The sequence below is a fragment of the Triturus cristatus genome, chromosome 12 (assembly GCF_964204655.1).
Source record: "Triturus cristatus chromosome 12, aTriCri1.1, whole genome shotgun sequence".
Taxonomy (NCBI): Eukaryota; Metazoa; Chordata; class Amphibia; order Caudata; family Salamandridae; genus Triturus; species Triturus cristatus.
The window spans coordinates 538,098,500-538,116,611 of NC_140595.1; the positions used below are offsets into that span (position 1 = coordinate 538,098,500).

Genomic DNA, 18,112 nt, shown 5'->3' on the forward strand with positions numbered 1-18,112 from the left:
GGAAAAAGAGATCCATTTAAGCTTGAATCCTGAACACAAATGGAGCACATGCTTGCAAAGGACAATTCTTAGAAAAGGATGCTTGGACATCAGTATTTCTATATGCCCATGACATTTGACCAGTGTCATTGCCACCAGGATAACAACCTTAAGCTCAAGACATTTTAAAAGGACCGTTCTGTATTATGTCATAAAAAATCTCAAATTCCAAGCAAATATCTTCAAAAAAAGCAACATTCCAGAATCAGTATTCTTGGTGATTGTTAGAGATGCAGGGTCTGGGTAAAAAGCACTATTTTCCTCTACACTGGATGGCCCCTTTGAAAGAAATTCAGGAGAGACTGACATAAATTTTACCGTAGAGAAGGTGACCAGAAGATGGTTTGCCCAAGATTTAATTTCCTCAAAAGCTGACTCCCAAGCCCTTCAGTGGTCACAATCTCTCACCTTAGCTCTCAAAATACTTTGTTTACCGTTAACCTAAACAAATAGCTACTATAACTTTGGGGTACTAAACAAAGAATTACAATCCTCTGGACCCTGCTACCAGGGCAGAAACAAAGAAAACAAGTTAAAACTAACTGTATCGATGTTACAATTTAAAAACAACAATTTTTTGGCTGGGGTTCTCAAAAATAGCCACCAGGAGGCATCACTGCATTTTAAGCACTGAAATAAAGCATTGCCCTCAGTTTAAAAAACTTATTTTGGGAAAACGCTATCCTTTAGAACCATGGGTTCACTGACGTTTAGCAGCCAATGTTTTGCTTTGGCAGAACCTCCTCACAACTTTGGCTCCACAGTAAAATGTCCTTTTACAACTGCTAACTGGGTTCCCTCAAATGTAGTGCTTTTCTACTCTTCAAACACAGGAGATAATTTGCATGTGGGAGTGCCGAAGAAAACATCTAGCTGCTTTTGGTATGCTTGATTTCATTCAGGTGGGCACAGGTCTTTAGTATCTAGCCAACTCTGCTAAACTAGGAGAGCCATTCCTTCTAGGTAGACATTGGTCCATTTCACAGGTGTAGCTTATGGGGAGGTGGTGTTTGGGGTGTTACACCTCCCTAATAAATGTTTTATTTAGTAAATAGTTGGGTACAGGAGATTTCAGTTGGGTATGGTAAGGTGTCTGCCAGATTTCACCTGGGATTTTTAAATATTCACACACGCACTCTTCTGTTTTGAAGGTCTTAAAACATGGGTACTTTACAAAATACTGTGTTCAAAGTACTCCCTCACAATCCACATTCCTTTCCCTTAGAATTGGCCTTTAAGTCCCCCCTTATGCGCTGCTTCTCATGTAATATTTAACATGATATGTCAGCGTGATTGTCGGAAAATCTGAAGCTCATACCCCCCAGTCTTACTGATAAAGCTATCACTTGGTCCCTTTGTGATTACTGAGTCAGCAGGAGGCTAGCTACCTCAACCCTCAGAAGAGATTTGCTCGTACAGCGACTCAAAGCAGAGCAAGACACTTCTGTCAAAGGTTCTTCATCGGACAGATGGGAATTCTTCCAGCAAGAAGTATTCTATTACCATCATGTCTCTATCTGTCTTGAGAGCCAGCAAGAGCATTTAAAGGTTGAACTCAGATGTGATTGTGAAATCCCATAACAAATCCATGGACAGTTCCCACATATTCTTCATCCAGCTTTTGCTGCAATATTACCCAGTCCCTCTTTCCTAATAGATTAATAATTCCCAAAACAAGATCACAGAACTTTGTTCTTCAGTTTTTGAAAAAAAGCAGAGCTAAGAGTTTATTAGAATTGCATATTTGTCTGCCCCCAACTCCTCCCAATACTCACCCTCTTTTTCCCCCAAAGAAAGATCATTTCCATCCCATTTCCCCATGCCACTTCTGCCTCCTTTACCTGGAAAGAGTGGTTCCTCCAGGTCAACTAGATTGCTTCTCATCGAGGCTGAACAGGATGTTTTCATCTGGGGGATTGTTTCAGTGAAAGGAAAGGTGTTGTTCAGAGAGGGATTTCATCAGTGTCTGTTGGTCATGTCATGACCTTTTCCTACATTTAAAACCATTTTATATAAAATACTATTGCCCAATATCACATACCCCAGTTATGGTTTAGTTTATGAGCAGTTTTTAGCATTGAAGAATGGGGTATGGACGTCCTTTGATTTTGGGGCATGACAGGAACAGTTTCATTCTTGTTACATATTAGGGAACTTCAATAAAATTGGTAAAGAGTGTATATGTAACAACTCAAAAGCTTTCAAAGCAACCCCTTAATTTCTTGATTACTAAAGCACCTTCTGAGGCCGGGGTTTATAGTTCATATTCTTTGGCCCGATCTCATAGCACAGAGATTCTGGCACCATGTCATACACAAGCAGAATAGCATCATTCAATATCATGCTCGAATCAACCCCAAGGAAATCACCTCGACCGAGAGAGGACTGTTAAATAACATTCTAATTTTGCTAAGAAATACAATAGAACTTGAATGGAAATCTTAAGGGGGTATCCATATAAACAGCAGGAGGGCTTCCAGTCACAGCCTTGTGTGCTAGAAAGGAAAGGGCTCGAATTAGATGTTAGCCCCAAAAGGCTGCAGCTTTGTGGGACCTTTGAGATAATCTTGTTTTAAATTTTCTTTTGCTAAACACACTTACATCCACAGGTTCGGCAGAGTGCTAACCGGTGCACATCTGTAATTAAGGGATACATGCAGTTGGATATCTTGGCCTCCTGTCTCAGCTGGGGATGCCCATGGGATCTGGCAAGAGGAATGGTGATCATCTCAATTATCTTTCCATTTTGTAGTGTGATTGTATATTTCTAAAGCCCTACATATCATCTTGTAGTGATGGGAAAAAAGAAGGGAGTAATAATAGGACATTTGTGGAAATGTAAAATATATTTATAGGCCAGGACACTTCTGTATTCCATATAACAGATATCTAAATGTGATTGTGAATTAACCAGCCTTCTGCTACTGTGGTCAGTCAATTTTTGTGGAAATGTGAGGAGTACAATAACTTAAATCATTTGTATATATGTGAACATAATGTTTTGTGCTAGTCTATTTTAAAGAACAATTTAAAACATCTGATCTCTGAAGCTCCTATACCTATTTCATCAGTAGTTTGCTCATTCATTTCTGGAGAGCCTCCATTTCCCCCCATCTTCATCACAGTTTCTGCTTCACTACTCCGAAGCACTTCTTCCTTGGATGCTTCTTTCAATTTGGGCTGTAGTTGTTCTAGGTGACTTTTTGGTTCTGTAAAACAAAAAAGATAGACATCTATGAAAGTTATGTACCTCTATAAGGCAGCATTTATACATTGATATACATTTATTTTACACAGCACAACTATCAATGTAGTCTCTTAATGTTCATTTCTTCTAGGAGCAAGAATTATTTTTCACTTTCTCCACAACAAAAGCAACACACATCCAAGGGCATGTCAGTAGTATTTTTTTTATTTTTTTCAGGCACAACAGAATCCGGGGGAACATGGTGGCTAGATAGCTTCTCAGCCGTGAGCTCCGCAATCTCCCTCTGGCTCTGGCCCTGTGTGTCCTCAATGCCGGGCCCGCCTACCTGATCTCAGCCGGTGTCCCGTTCTCACTCTGTCTGCTGGCTCGTCTTCTATGGACAGAAGTGTTGATCTTCTCACCACCTCCGTTTTGGCTCCATTACGGTGCACCTGGTTTCTGGCTGATGACGGCCGGGGCACGCCGTCCAGTGTTTTTTCCTTTGGGCGGGGGCGGCTGTTTCAGACAGCTGCTGAAGTGTGCAGGGAGAGGCACACATCCTCACAGGTTTCTGTCCGGGGCACACCTGGAAGGATCGGCTTCTGCCAGGTGCCCCTGCTTCTACCTGGGGCACAGAAGCCCTCAATAAGCACTAGTGGAATATGGCTCCCCCCGGGCTGCGGGGTAAATTTGCTTATTTTTTTTTGCGCATGAGCCCAAAACAGGCTAGACGTGGGGGCAAGGAGTCTGGAGCCTCTTACATTTCTGGAGGCCATCAAGAAAGGAGAGAAGGGAGAGAAGGAGAAACTTGCAAAGGAGAGGCCTGAGTCATCTGCTCAAGTAAGTCTGGGGGGTTGTGCTGCATTACTGGGTGTACAGGCAGCTGAAAGTTGTATGAGACAGCCAAATAGATACGCTTTAAGAAATAATAGTATCTGCACAGCAGAACTCCCACTACCCTCCCAAGGCCCTCTCTACGAAAAAATTGAGTGCACGAAAAGAGGTAAGAAAACTAAGATCCTGAAAGCAGTAAACATTAGTTTAGAACCTACCCAAGCCCCACTCATAGTTACACAAAAAACTCACAATTGATGGACGGATCAAAACATTCACCCCCACTCAAGAGATCTGGGTTAAATTCATCATTCTTTTCTGAAACCCCGAAACCGGTCTTAGGATGCTTGTTTCCAGTCCAGGGAGGACCGGGCTTGGCAGTTCGGGCTGGACTGTTGCCATGAGGCACAGGGTCAAGACTGATTTGCATATGGCTGGGTTCAAACTGGAATGGCATGGTGAGCAAAACATTGATGGATTTAGACCCAGATCTCTGTACTGGGGTGAATGTATGACATTGTTCTGCATTCTGTCCATCAACTGTTGTTTTTTGCATTGGTCACCACTCATAGTTACAGCACAGCACCTTTTTCCTCCAGCCCTGCAGAAAAGAAAAGCGGAGCGGGTGAATATAATCCCTTCTCTGAGATCTTTCTTTAAGGTGCAAGCCAAATCGCAGATTAAAGGACCCGATAATATTCTTCTCCCAGTCCCCCTACGAGCAATTTGACTGGTCCTATGGAAGACAAAGTAAAGAGTTTAGCTAACATGCAGTCCCAATTACAAAGCACAGAAGGATTATGCATGGGCGATGCTACTGCTAATAGATTCCAAGTATTAGGGGATATTGAGACTAATCCCATGGAGGAGGGGGGCCAAGACTCGACTTCTACAACTGCAGCGGGTACCCCCAGATTGACGGAACCCAACCAGATGCAGCAGGGTCTGGAAGGAATGCTAGATGCTTTATCCACTGAGATCAGAAGCAAGTTTGCTATATCAAAGGGAAACCAAATTAAGATTCAAGAGACCTGCAAGACTTTGGAGGCTAGAATGTCATCCATCACAGAGAGAAATTGCTCAATGGAAGCCATATTGGAGACCCTTAATAGGGAGGTGGAGCTTAATCAGGTTGAAATTCAAACTCTTAAGAGAGGGGATAAGGGTCTACTGGACAAGATAGAATCTTTGGATAATAACACCAGGCGAAACAACATTAGAATACTTAATATTCCAGAGGGCCTCGAGGGTGATAATATTAAAGGGTTTATCATTAGCATAGTAAAAGAATGCATCCCTTTTGTAGATGCTCTGGAGTTGGAGGCGGATATCCAGCGGATTCATGCAGACCCTTTTATCAAGAATCCAAATAAGAAAAATCAGAGGAACATTCTGATCAATTTTAAATCCCATACTCCTAAAGAAAGAATTCTCTCAGAGGCTCTGAAGGTGGACAGCTGCACCAAAGGGGAATGGTCATTTTGTGTCCTACCAGACATTTCTAAGATGACACTAGATAAACAAGTCCCTATTAAAAGTCATGTGGAACAACAAGATGCATAGTTTTAGGGACCCAAAGGAGGCTGGTAATTTTTGTGAGCAAATAAAGGCTCTGCAGAAGCATAAAAAATTAAAGGCCTTACGCCGGAAGGAGTAGAGAGCTCTAAAGGGCATTAAAACAATCACTCTTTTTTTCTGGGGAGGGTTCCCCGGGGTGGGTTAAGATCACTTGATGAGATAGTTATTTTAGGACTTCACTGGCAGCGCAGTTTAGAGAGATCACAGCAAAAATAACTAAGTGCCTCGGACCCACGTGGACAGTGCACTGGCATAAAGGGGGAAAAGCAGGGCCTGTGTCTACATTATAACTGGCACGCAGCATGAAGTAAAACAACGCAACATAATACTGAAGATAGGGAGGAGTACAGAAACAAGAGGCAAAGACTGGGCACAGTGCTCGGAGAGAGAGTCGAGATGTCGAGCACCAAGGGTCTCAAAGGCTCACAGCAGACGAAAATAGATAGATTTACAAAGCCGAGACCAACTGACCTTGAACATACTGTCAAAGGCAAACAGCTGCAGGACCAGAACGCAAAGACAAAGACCCAACTCTGAAGGACATTATTTAAGCCATCTTTAGGTGTGCGCCCTTCCCTTGAGCACAGAATCGATTCTATTACGACGGAAGTCACGCTGATAAGGGCAGATCTACAGAAAATGGGGTAGGAAGTCAGGCAAATGGAAACAGTCACCACAGACCTTATGGGGGACTCAAAACAAATGCAACAGGATATTAAAGACTTGCAAGCCTTCCAAAAGTTGGCAGAGGATAAATTGGATGATTATAAAGATCGTACTTGGAGAATTAACGTACGAATAATTGGACTACCTGAAAGAGCGGAGGGCCCCGCGGCGGACCTCTTTGTAGAAGATCTAATACTCAATCACCTGCAAACCAAAGGACTGTCCAAATTCTTCATTGTCGAAAGGGCGCACAGAGTCCCCAGAGGAGGACCAAAACCCGGAGTGCCCCCCCGTCCAATGCTGGCCAAACTCCTGAACTTTAGGGACAGAGACAACATATTATATGCTGCCCAAGTTACCCCTCCCCTCAAATATGAAAATTCTGAGATCTCCTTTTTTCCAGACTTCACGTTAGATGTCCAGAGGCAATGAAGGTCCTTTCTCAATATCAAGAAGCGGCTCAGGGAAAGAGGCCTAAAGTATGCAATGCTTTTATCCGCAAAGCTGCGAGTCGAGGCTGAAGAGAGGGCCTGGTTCTTTGACAATCGAGAAACAGCAGCGGACTGGTTGAAGGATTGGCGATCAGCAAAAGAACATAATGCCCGCAAGGATCGAGAGCCGGGCCAAATGGGACGATCGCTGCAATCAGAGTGATTAAACCGCCACCTGCTACACAAGAATAAAAGAACATTGAGACCGCCCAGAGCCCGAACAGCGACAACGCTTTGCTGACCACGCTAAGTGTCTTATTAATTGCTAAAACTATCATGCTGATCCCTCTGTAAAGTGTTCTATAACGAGTAGGGGTCCGGGTGGTGGAATTCCCCCCCCCTCAGTTTATTCTACTTTTAGTCTACAGCTAGGGCGACAGGCATTCTGCATGGTTGGGGTCATGGGCAGTTCGAAGCCCAGAGTGCAGGGGAGCAGGGAGGGGGGTAGTTAGGTTGGGGTCGGGTTGTTTTACATGTTATTGTATAGTGCGGCAACGAGTGATGCAGGAAATGAGAGGGGATCAAATGGACATGACCACAACAATGGGAACGCAGTCGGATAAATGTTTTAGCTCCTATCGTGGAACGTTAACGGTCTGGGGACAAATTAAAGCAAAGTATCGTCCTACAGCATAACAAGAGACATGCCCCGGATGTGGTGCTGCTCCAAAAAACGCACCTCATCTGCAGCACATGTAAGGCTTTGAACAGATGGGGATACCGTCTGATTGTTCACTCAGGTTTCACCACGGGTTCCAGGGGGGCGGGCATCATGATCAAGAGCTCCTTTCCACTGTCGATAAATCGCACCAGGACAGACGTGATGGGCAGGTATGCGGCCGTATCTGGGCAGTGGGAGGGAATGCTACTCACAGTAGTTGAGGTATATATCCAACCGGGGCTGCAGGGACAGACATTCAGAGATCTAGGTAACATTATGCTGTCATTCCCTGAGGGAAGCCTGGTGGTGGGTGGAGACTTTAACTCTGTTGTGTCTGGGACACTTGACCGGTATCCCCCCGTAACATTAGCTCCACACAAAGATGGCTTCCTGATTTACTAGATGCAATTGGGCGGGCCGACACTTGGAGGGTATATCACCCCGGGTGTGTTGAACAAACTTTTCACTCGGGCGCACAACAGCCTATCTCGGATAGATTATCTTCTCACCCAAGTGGCCCAAATAGGAAATATACAGGAAATCCGACATCTTGCCCAAGGTTTTTAAGACCACGCACCATTATGGGCCAAGGTGGCTCTGAGCGAAAAGCGGGTGGGTAGAATAGCACCGATTAACCCTTGGTACCTTCGGAATCAGGTTGTTAAAGAAAAACTGTCTACAGCCATTGAACATTACTTCCTAGAAAACAAAGAGTCAGTAAAGTCATCACAAATACTCTGGGAAACCCTTAAAACAGTTGCAAGGATGCTGGCAATTTCCCAGGGTGTGCAAGGAAAAGACCAAAGAGTTAGTCAGGCTTGAAGAAGAGATTCTCCTCTTAGAGGAGGAAGCAACGGGACAATGAAACAGGATAGACTCCACACACTACAACTTAAGGAAGAAGAATATAAAGCTATTGCCACTGACATGGCCAAAACACTGAGCAGGGACAAGGCAGGTAGACTGTATGAATTGGGGGACAAGACAGGGAAGCTGTTGGCCTGGCTAGACAAAAAGGAACTCGCAAACCGTCTAGTCACCGAATTGACGACGAAGTCAGGGGCAACATTGGTGACCCGCAGGAGATAGCTAACAAATTTGCCAATTATTAACACACTATTTACCAAACACACACCTCCTTCCAAGAAGAAGAGTCTAAAGCTCTGCTATCATATATAACACTCTCAACCTTAAGGACTGAAGATATAGAGCAGCTAGACAGTGCTTTCACTAACGACGAGGTTGCCCAAGCCATAAAAAGCCTGCAATCTGGGAAGGCCATGGGCTCTAACGGTCTACCAATCGAGCTGTATAAGTTGAAACCAGACAAAATAGCACCATACTTAAGAGGCATGTTCGAGGAAAGCTGAGACTTTGGTGTGCTCCCTCAGGACCAGTGGGTGGCCACATTGGTAGCCATACATAAAGTGGGTAAACCCAGGAAAGAGTGTTCTTCGTACAGGCCAATCGCGTTACTGAACGCCGAACCCAAAATACTAGCCAAGCTATTAGCCGCTCGTCAGGTCCAGGTAATCAACAAACGAGTGCACCCGGACCAATAGGGCTTGATGCCTCCCAGAAACACAGCACTCAAATTGAGGAGACTTAATGGGGTGTTAGGACATCAGGGATACATAAGAGAGGATGCAGTTGGGGTATCCCTGGATGACACAATGGCCTTCAACACTATTGAATGGCAATACCTCTTTGCGGTATTGGGCAAGATGGCATTTGGGTCCAATTTTATTGAATGGGTACACCTACTATCCTCAGAGCCCCTGGCACAAGTGATCGCTAATAATAAAAAATCTGTGGTCTTCACCCTTGATCGAGGGACTAGACAGGGATGCCCACTGTCCCCTTTACTCTTTGCACTGACTTCGGAACCCCTGGCGGCTTGGATCCGCAGAGACGCCATTATCCGGGGCCTACAAATGCAATTATGCGGATGATATACAGTTGTATTTGGCAGCCCCCAGAGCATCACTGCATAGAGCTCTCAACTCTAATGGCAAATATTCTGGCTATACGATTAACTGGAGTAAATCTTTGATATATGTCATCAGTGGTGGCATGCCTCCCCTACCCAAACATTGCCCAGTACAGGAAGCGAAAGAAGGATTTCAATACCTTGGGATGTATATAACAACGGACCCCAGAGCTTGCTACGAGCATAACCTATTTTCCCCGAAGCGGTGACTGAAACGAGACGTACGTAACTGGAAACTCTTCCAATATCGTTATTGGGAAGATCTTCATTATTTAAAATTATGTCACTACCACGCTTTCTCTTTGCCCTTCAGAACTTTCCAAACCCGATTCCGGTGAAATACTTTAAAGAAGTGGAGAGTGTCCAGAGGGAACTGCCCTGCGATGGCCATCCCCGTATATCATTTTCAAAACTGGTGAGGGGATGGTATGATGGGGGAATTGGCCTCCCAGACATCAAAAAATACTATTGGGCGACCCACTTGTCTGCCATTAACCACTGCACATATCGACACTGGGATGACCCGGGCTACAAAAGGACAAATGGCTTCTACCAGGCGGTAACTTTAACAGGGCTCTTTACTCCAAACCAACAAAATTTCCTCTGACAGGACCGACTAGGCATTCAGTACTAGTGTGGCATGCAGCCACTAGAAGTATGGGCTGGGAGCAGAACATAACGCAGGCCACTCTCTTGTGGGACTCGGAGCAGCTGGGCACCCTGAGGAAAACAAACACTTTCGATAAATGGGATATGATTGGGATTTAAAAAGTAGGTGACTTGAGGAAGGGGGGAGGGATTATATCATTTGGCACTTTACAACAGGAACATGAGATGGCAGGCACAGGGAATTTTCGGTACTTGCAAGTGAGGCACGCACTGACGTCAAAAATACCAAGGGGAGAGTAACTTTCGGAGGCGTCACCCCTGGTGAATAGACTCCTAGACAGATAAATGCAAACAAAAGCGGTATCCTTGACATAAAAAACTGATAAATAATGCCCCAGACCCCCTAGGAATGGTCTGTGGGAACTGGGAGAGAGACATCTCAGAACTGGACAAAAACAAGTGGCAGGAAGCTTTGGCCTCCCCTAAGGAAGTGGCGATCTCTGCCCGATTGCGACTGGTCCAAATAAAGATCCTCCATTGAATAGACGTCACAGGACCCACACTGGCTAGGATGGGCAGAAATTAAGACATGGGATGTAGGAGGCAATGCGCCCAAGACAGTACATTTATACACATATTGTGGGAGTTTATGCACATTAATAAATACTGGAGAGGAATCCATCACAGCTTGAGGGAAGTCCTTGGGGTAGAAATGAAAGTTGATGTCAAAGAACAAGTTACTTACCTTCGGTAACGCTTTTTCTGGTGGATACAGTATCTGCCTGTGGATTCCTCACCTTGTGAATATCCCCTGCGCCAGCATTCCACAGAACTTTTCTTTCCCAGCACTCCACGTCGACGTGGGCGACGTCACAATGCATCGGCTCCGCACGCGACTCCGTACGACGTCACCGGAGCCATAAGAAGCCCACGTCGGCGTGATGACGTCAGTTCCACCCATTGTTTCCGTGCCTCCGAGGCGAACAGGTGAACCAACGACAACTCCAAGTATACACAGTATATAGAATACCAATACATATACATAGCATACAAAACAAAAGAATGCTAATCAAACAAGCATTTCCTACAAATGTACAAGCAAGTATACAAACATTTCAAACAAGACCTCTTTCATGGTATACAAAGGTGGACAACGGGAAGGCGGGTGGGTCAGTGAGGAATCCACAGGCAGATACTGTATCCACCAGAAAAAGCGTTGCCGAAGGTAAGTAACTTGTTCTTCTGATGGATACATCTGCCAGTGGATTCCTCACCTTGATAATAGATTCCCACAGCAGTCCCCACTCCCGAAGGAGGGTGTCCACCTTCCTAAACCAGAAAGACATGCAAGACAGATCGCGCAAAGTGGCCCTCCCTCCTCATCACTGAGTCCAAGCAATAATGCTTTGCGAAGGTATGGAGGGAGGCCCAAGTCGCAGCTTTACAAATGTCTGCCACAGGAACACCCCGGGCCAAAGCAGATGTAGATGACTTAGCTCTAGTTGAATGAGCTCTAATGCCCTCAGGAGGGGTCTTACCAGCCAGGGCGTAGCAGATCTTGATGGCAAGGATAATACATCTCGACAACGTGCGCTTGTGCACCGCTCTCCCTTTGGAATGTCCAACATAACCCACGAAGAGCTGATCGTCCAGACGAAAGTCCTTCGTTCTGTCCAAGTAAAAGCTTACAGCTCTCTTTGGGTCCAGACGATGAAGCCTTTCCTTGTCTTTGGAAGGATGAGGAGGAGGATAGAAAACAGGGAGAGTAATGGACTGCCCCAAATGAAACGGAGTGACAACTTTTGGCAGGAAAGCAGCCCTGGTCCTGAGAACCATCCTTTCAGCATACAAGGTTAAAAACAGGGGTTTAGAACTAAGAGCTTGAAGCTCACTCACCCTCCTTGCCGAGGTTATGGCTACAAGAAAAAACACCTTAAAGGACAACAGCCTAAAAGGACAGCTATGTAGAGGCTCAAATGGGGACCCCATCAGAAAGGTTAAAACAAGATTAAGGTCCCACTGAGGCATTACAAATGGAGTGGGAGGAAACATGTTTGTAAGGCCCTTGATAAACCTCAGAACAACCGGAGATTTAAAGAGTGAAGGTTGATCTGGAAGGCATAGAAAAGCCGATAAGGCCGAAAGGTAGCCCTTGACCGTGGACACAGCACAGCCCTGCTGAGCCAGGGAAAGAGCAAACTGGAGCACATCAGAAAGATGGGCTTTTAAAGGGTCAATGGATCCCTCTCCACACCATTTTACAAACTTGGACCACCGGTAGGAGTAAATGGACTTGGTGGAGTGTCGCCTGGCCGATAAAATAACATCCACCACATCTGGCAGGAGAGAGAAGGAACTCAGGTTGCCCCGTTCAATCTCCAGGCATGAAGGTGTAAGCTCTGGAGGTGGGGGTGTAGAACCTGCCCCTCCGACTGCGAGAGGAGGTCTGCCATCAGAGGGAGACGGAGCGGAGGGCACGAGGAGAGGAGGAGAAGATCTGTGTACCACACCCTTCTTGGCCAATCCGGGGCGATCAATATGACTTGGGCCCGGTCTTGGCGAATCTTCCTCAGAACCCGAGGAATCAAGGGTATGGGAGGAAACGCGTAAAGGAGTCTTGAGCCCCAACTCAACTGAAACGCATCCCCCAATGCTCCCTGCATCGGATACTGGAGACTGCAGAATGACGGGCAGTGAGCATTCTCGTGAGTGGCGAACAGGTCCACCCGAGGTGTCCCCCACGTCCGAAAGACGTGATGAACCACCTCCGGATGGAGCCTCCACTCGTGGTCGGCGGAGAGCTGCCGACTGAGACTGTCCGCACGTACGTTCAACACCCCGGCCAGATGATTTGCCATCAGACAAATCCGATGGTCCTGAACCCAGGACCATAGTCGTAAGGCCTCTCTGCATAGACAAAGAGACCCCACTCCTCCCTGCTTGTTGACATACCACATCGCGGTCGTGTTGTCTGTCAGGACTTGAATCGACTGACCGCGAAGGGAAGGGAGGAAGGCCTTGAGCGCCAAACGAATCACCCGCAATTCTAGAAGGTTGATGTGAAGCAACCTCTCCTCTGGAGACCAAAGTCCTTTGATCTCCAGATCCCCCAGATGCGCACCCCACCCTAAAGTGGATGCATCCGTTATCACTGTGGCCACCGATGGAGGTAGATGGAAGGGCTTTCCTCGAGACAGATTGCCCTCCACGCTCCACCAAGACAGATCCGCTGCAGCTTCTCCGGAGAGCTTGATCGACTCCCCGAGATCCCCGTTGTGCTGATACCACTGCTTGCGGAGACACCACTGGAGCGCCCTCATGTGCCAGCGTGCGTGGTTGACCAACAGAATGCAGGAGGCAAACAGACCGAGCAGGCGAAGGACCTTCAGAACTGAAACAACCGCTCCACTGTGAAATTAAGGGACCATCTCCTGAATGTCGAGAATCCTTTGAGGAGGAGGGAATGCTCGACACACAGTAGTGTCCAGTACTGCCCCTATGAACAGGTTGCGTTGAGAGGGAACCAGGTGAGATTTGGGCACATTGATTGAAAAACCCAAGTCGAATAACAGCTGAGATGTCACCTGCAGATGACGCTGCACTATCTCTGGGGACTCCGCCTTCAGAAGCCAGTCGTCCAGGTAAGGGAAAACCGGGATCCCTGACCTCCTGAGATGAGCAGCCACCACTGCCATCACCTTTGTGAAGACTCGAGGTGCGGTCTTAAGACCAAACGGGAGGACCGCAAATTGGTAGTGTTGCGACCCAACCGTAAAACGGAGATACTTCCTGTGCGACTTCAGGATTGGGACATGGAAGTACGCGTCCTGTAAGTCGAGCGACACCATCCAGTCTCCTTGCTGCAATGCTTGAAGAACCTGCGCAAGGGTCAACATCTTGAATTTCTCCTGTCTCAGGTAAAAATTCAAAATTCTGAGGTCCAGAATCGGACGCAATCTGCTGTCCTTTTTGGGAATCAGAAAATACCGGGAGTAGCATCCCTGACAACTTTCCTGCTCCGGAACCACCTCTATCGCACCCTTCTGAAGCAAGGCCAGAACTTCTTTCTGCAGGAGAAGCAGATGGTCTTCCGAGCAATAACCTTGGCAAGGAGGGTAAGGGGGAGGAAACTCCCGAAAGGGAAGGGCGTACCCAGTCTTTACGAGGTTCAAAACCCAAAGGTCGGTTGTAACAGATTTCCAACCCTGTAGAAAGAAGGACACCCGACCCCCTACAGGTCTTACATGATCCGGGATGGGGGATCTAGGGCTGCTTCCCTGAAGCCTCATTTGGAGCAGAGGAGGAGGAGGAAGAAGAGGGGTTGCGACCAGAACCTCTCCGACCCCTTTGCTTCCCTCTATAGGACCTATAGAGGGGATTCTGCTGCTGTTGTTGCTGCTGCTGCTGGGTTTGTCGGAAGGAGCGAAAGGATGATCTTCCGAATCCCCTAGACTTTCAAAAAGCTGAACCCCTAGCAGGAGCCTGCAGACCCAAGGACTTCGCCGTAAATCTACTGTCCTTAAATCGTTGAAGGGCAGAATCTGCTTTCTCCCCAAACAGCTTCTGTCCGTCAAAAGGCAGATCAACCAACATGGCCTGAACATCCGCTGAGAAACCAGAGGAACGGAGCCAAGCCTGCCTCCTTGCGGCTATGGACGACCCCATAATTCTCGCCACCGAGTCCGCCATATCCAGCCCAGACTGGATCACCTGCCTGGCAGCCGCCTGAGTGTCCGCAACAACTTCCAAGAAGGACAACTTATCCCCCTCAGGCAACTTAGGGGCCAAAGATTTGATAGAGTCCATCAAGGCATGAACATAACGTCCCAGCAAGCATGTGGCATTAGATGACTTCAACGCCATACTTCCTGAGGAGAAGGTCTTCTTGGCCGCCTGATCAACTTTCTTTGACTCCCTATCAGCCGGAGACTGAGGGAAAGCACCCGAAGCATGTTTAGAACATGAAGCCTGCACCACTAGGCTCTCCGGAGATGGATGTGTGGACAAAAAAATCCGGGTCTCCTGGTGCAACTCTGTACCTCCTTGCCACCTGTCTGCAAACCGCCGAAGCTGAAAGAGGCTTCCTCCACACCTCCAACACTGGTTCCAAGATGGCCTCATTGAAAGGCAACAAAGGCTCTGAAGCCGACGTAGGAGAGTGTAACACCTCCGTAAGCAGGTTTGACTTATACTCCACAGAGGGCAGCTGCAGATCTAACAATTCTGCGGCCTTCTTAATCACCACATGGTAGGGTGCCAATTCCTGTGGAGGAGAAGACCTTGCAGAAGCATGCTCCCACTCTGGGGTGGTATCCAAACCACTTGCCTCCTCTATTCCTTCAAACTCATCCGAAGAAGAGTCGACTTCACCTTCTTCCACCTCTGCCTGATATCTTCCTTCCTCCAACACCCTTTGGGCCTCCCTCCTCGACCGGATCCGGGGAGCCGGCGTCGTCGACGTCGTACGCGGCATCGGTGGAGCCAAAGGCACCGGAGTCGGAGGCGCCATAGGTGGAGTCGGTGGCGCCGATGGAGTCGGCCTCGGCGTCGAAGAAGGCTCCGAAGACTGACGGTCCATCCGAGGTCGAGTCGGATCCCCAGCCGGCGCCGGAAACTGCCAAGAAGGCGCCATCGGCATAAAGGGCAGAAAAGGGGCCTGAGCGTAATGCTGCGGCACCCCTAGCGTAAACGCCATCGGACCCACGGGACCAGTTGGTGCTCCGGATGGGAAGGACGCCCTATTAAAAATACCATACCTGGAGCCGGGAATTGGGGATAAGGGACCGTCCCTGTATCCCCTTGTGGAGTCACCGGCGCCGGCTCCTCAGAATCATCCACCGGAGCCGTAGAGTCATCCGGCACCGGAACAGCCTCCTCCTGTTCTTGCTCATCCAAAGGAACATCAGACTCCACTTGACCCGGAGTCGAAGCCTTGGACGGAGCCGGTGACGGCGTCGGGGAACGAGCTGGAGCCCGCTTCGGCGAGGGAGACTTCGGAGACTTAGAAGGAGAAGGAGAAGGTGACAAGTCCTTTCTCCGACGTCGACGGGGCGAAGCCGACCTCGACCTCCTGGACTTCTAGGACCGACGCCGAAAATAATGCTTCCTCTTCTTGTGGTGTTTCTTCGACTTCGACGACCTCGAAGTCGATGACTCCCGCCTGGACTTCTCCTTTTTTCTCCCTCTCTTCTCCTCACCGATTTTCTTCATGAAGAGCTTGGTCTTCCTCTCCTTCAGCGCTTTAGGATTCATGCTCCTACAGCACCCGCATTCTTCCATGTCATGATCAGAAGAAAGACACCATAAGCAGTCCTGATGCGGATCCGTCATGGACATCAGGCCTCCGCATTCCCTACAGGGCTTAAAGCCCGACTTCCTCGTCGAAGACATACTGAATTTAACACAGTAACACCGCTAAACTACAAAGTAGCTAGAGAGCACTGGAAAAAAAACCGTTGCGCGTCGACGGCGCGGAAAAAAGGGAACTGACGTCATCACGCCGGCGTGGGCTTCTTATGGCTCCGGTGACGTCGTACGGAGTCGCGTGCGGAGCCGATGCATTGTGACGTCGCCCACGTCGACGTGGAGTGCTGGGAAAGAAAAGTTCCGTGGAACGCTGGCGCAGGGGATATTCACAAGGTGAGGAATCCACTGGCAGATGTATCCATCAGAAAGATGCTTGTTGAACATTTGGGAACCCACAGACCTGAATAGTAAAGACAAAATATGGGTGACATTGGGCCTGATGGTAGCAAAAAGGAACGTGGCCAAAATGTGGGGTGCAAGTGCAGCACCTACAGTGGAAGCCTGGAAAGCAGACATGGACTGGTGCATGATGAGGGAGAAAACAGTTTATACAGCAAGGGGCTGCCTTAAAAAATGGTCACAAATATGGGGCAAGTGGAATGAATATCGAGGTAATATCTGTGTTCCACCAGTTATCCCCTCTCCTTCTCTATCAGATACACCATAAATAATGTAACACAGGAATATTATGTATTGATATGTGAACATGACCTATGTAAATGTATGTATACTAAACTTGAATCTATCTCACCTGAATGTAAGATATGACTACCGCATTACAGTTATCAATAAAAAGATGTAAAAGAAAAGAAATAGATGGAGACTAGATATAAGATAAAAGTCCTGGAAAACAATATTTTGAGGGCTTTGAGTGAGAGAAGCTTGCAACTAGAAGAGCAGGGCCAGGCTCAAAAAGACAGTAGTAAGGCTAGCAAATCAACCCTTAGTAGATCATATAGATGATATTTTCAGGAAAATATGGGAGGCAGGTAAATTTTCCCACTATGAGTATGGGGAAGGGTGTGGGAAGCTTCTTGCCTGGAAATCTTGCTCAGAGTTTACAAGGAATATATTAAAAGAAATCATACTTAATGATTCAGGGAGGGGGTGCACTGCCAACACTGAGATTGAGCAAGCTTTTGTGGCTTTTTTCAAGACTTATACACTGACGACCTTACAGCCTCTGAGGGTCAGGTGAAGAACTATATGAATAGTATAGCACTTCCCTCGCTCTGCGAAGACTCAGTGCTGCTGCTTACCCTGAGAATTACCCTAGAAGAGGTTCAGGTAGCAGTAAAAAATTCAAAAAGAGGCAGTACTGCTGGGCCGGATGGTATCCCCAATGAGTTCTATATTTCCCTTCTTGAGGTAATCATGTCTTGGCCAGGTTGATGGAAGGTATATTCTCGGAGGAGATGTCAAGCCCTAAGTCGTAGGATGAAACAGCTGTTAGTTTAATCCTGAAGCCAAACATGGACCCTAAGAAGTGTGAGTCCTATAGACCAATCTCTTTGCTGAATTGTGATTATAAAATCTAAGCTCAAGTTCTTGCAAAGTCAGTGATTGGCCCCCTTGGTTCACGCCGACCAAAAGGGTTTTATTAAGGGCCGGTAGCTCCACAACTTAACACACAAACTGATAGGTGCAATTGACATAGCTTGACGCTGCAAAAGCCTTTGATAGAGTTAGCTGGCCTTTTATCTGTTACACGATGCATCAATTTGGCTTAGGCTAGAGGTTTGCCAACCCTA

General features: G+C 47.2%; 1 protein-coding gene across 4 annotated transcripts in view; it reads right to left on the reverse strand.

Annotated features, from left to right (window-relative positions):
• Positions 1 to 18,112, reverse strand: part of LOC146776237 (dynein axonemal assembly factor 1-like) — a 668,903-nt gene that overhangs the window by 514,170 nt on the left and 136,621 nt on the right. For all 4 annotated transcript variants that reach the window (XM_085638027.1, XM_085638025.1, XM_085638028.1 and 1 more), the window contains one exon: positions 3,099 to 3,248. In XM_085638027.1, coding sequence (XP_085494153.1) covers positions 3,099 to 3,248 — 150 coding nt within the window. The remainder of the gene's footprint in view (positions 1 to 3,098; positions 3,249 to 18,112) is intronic.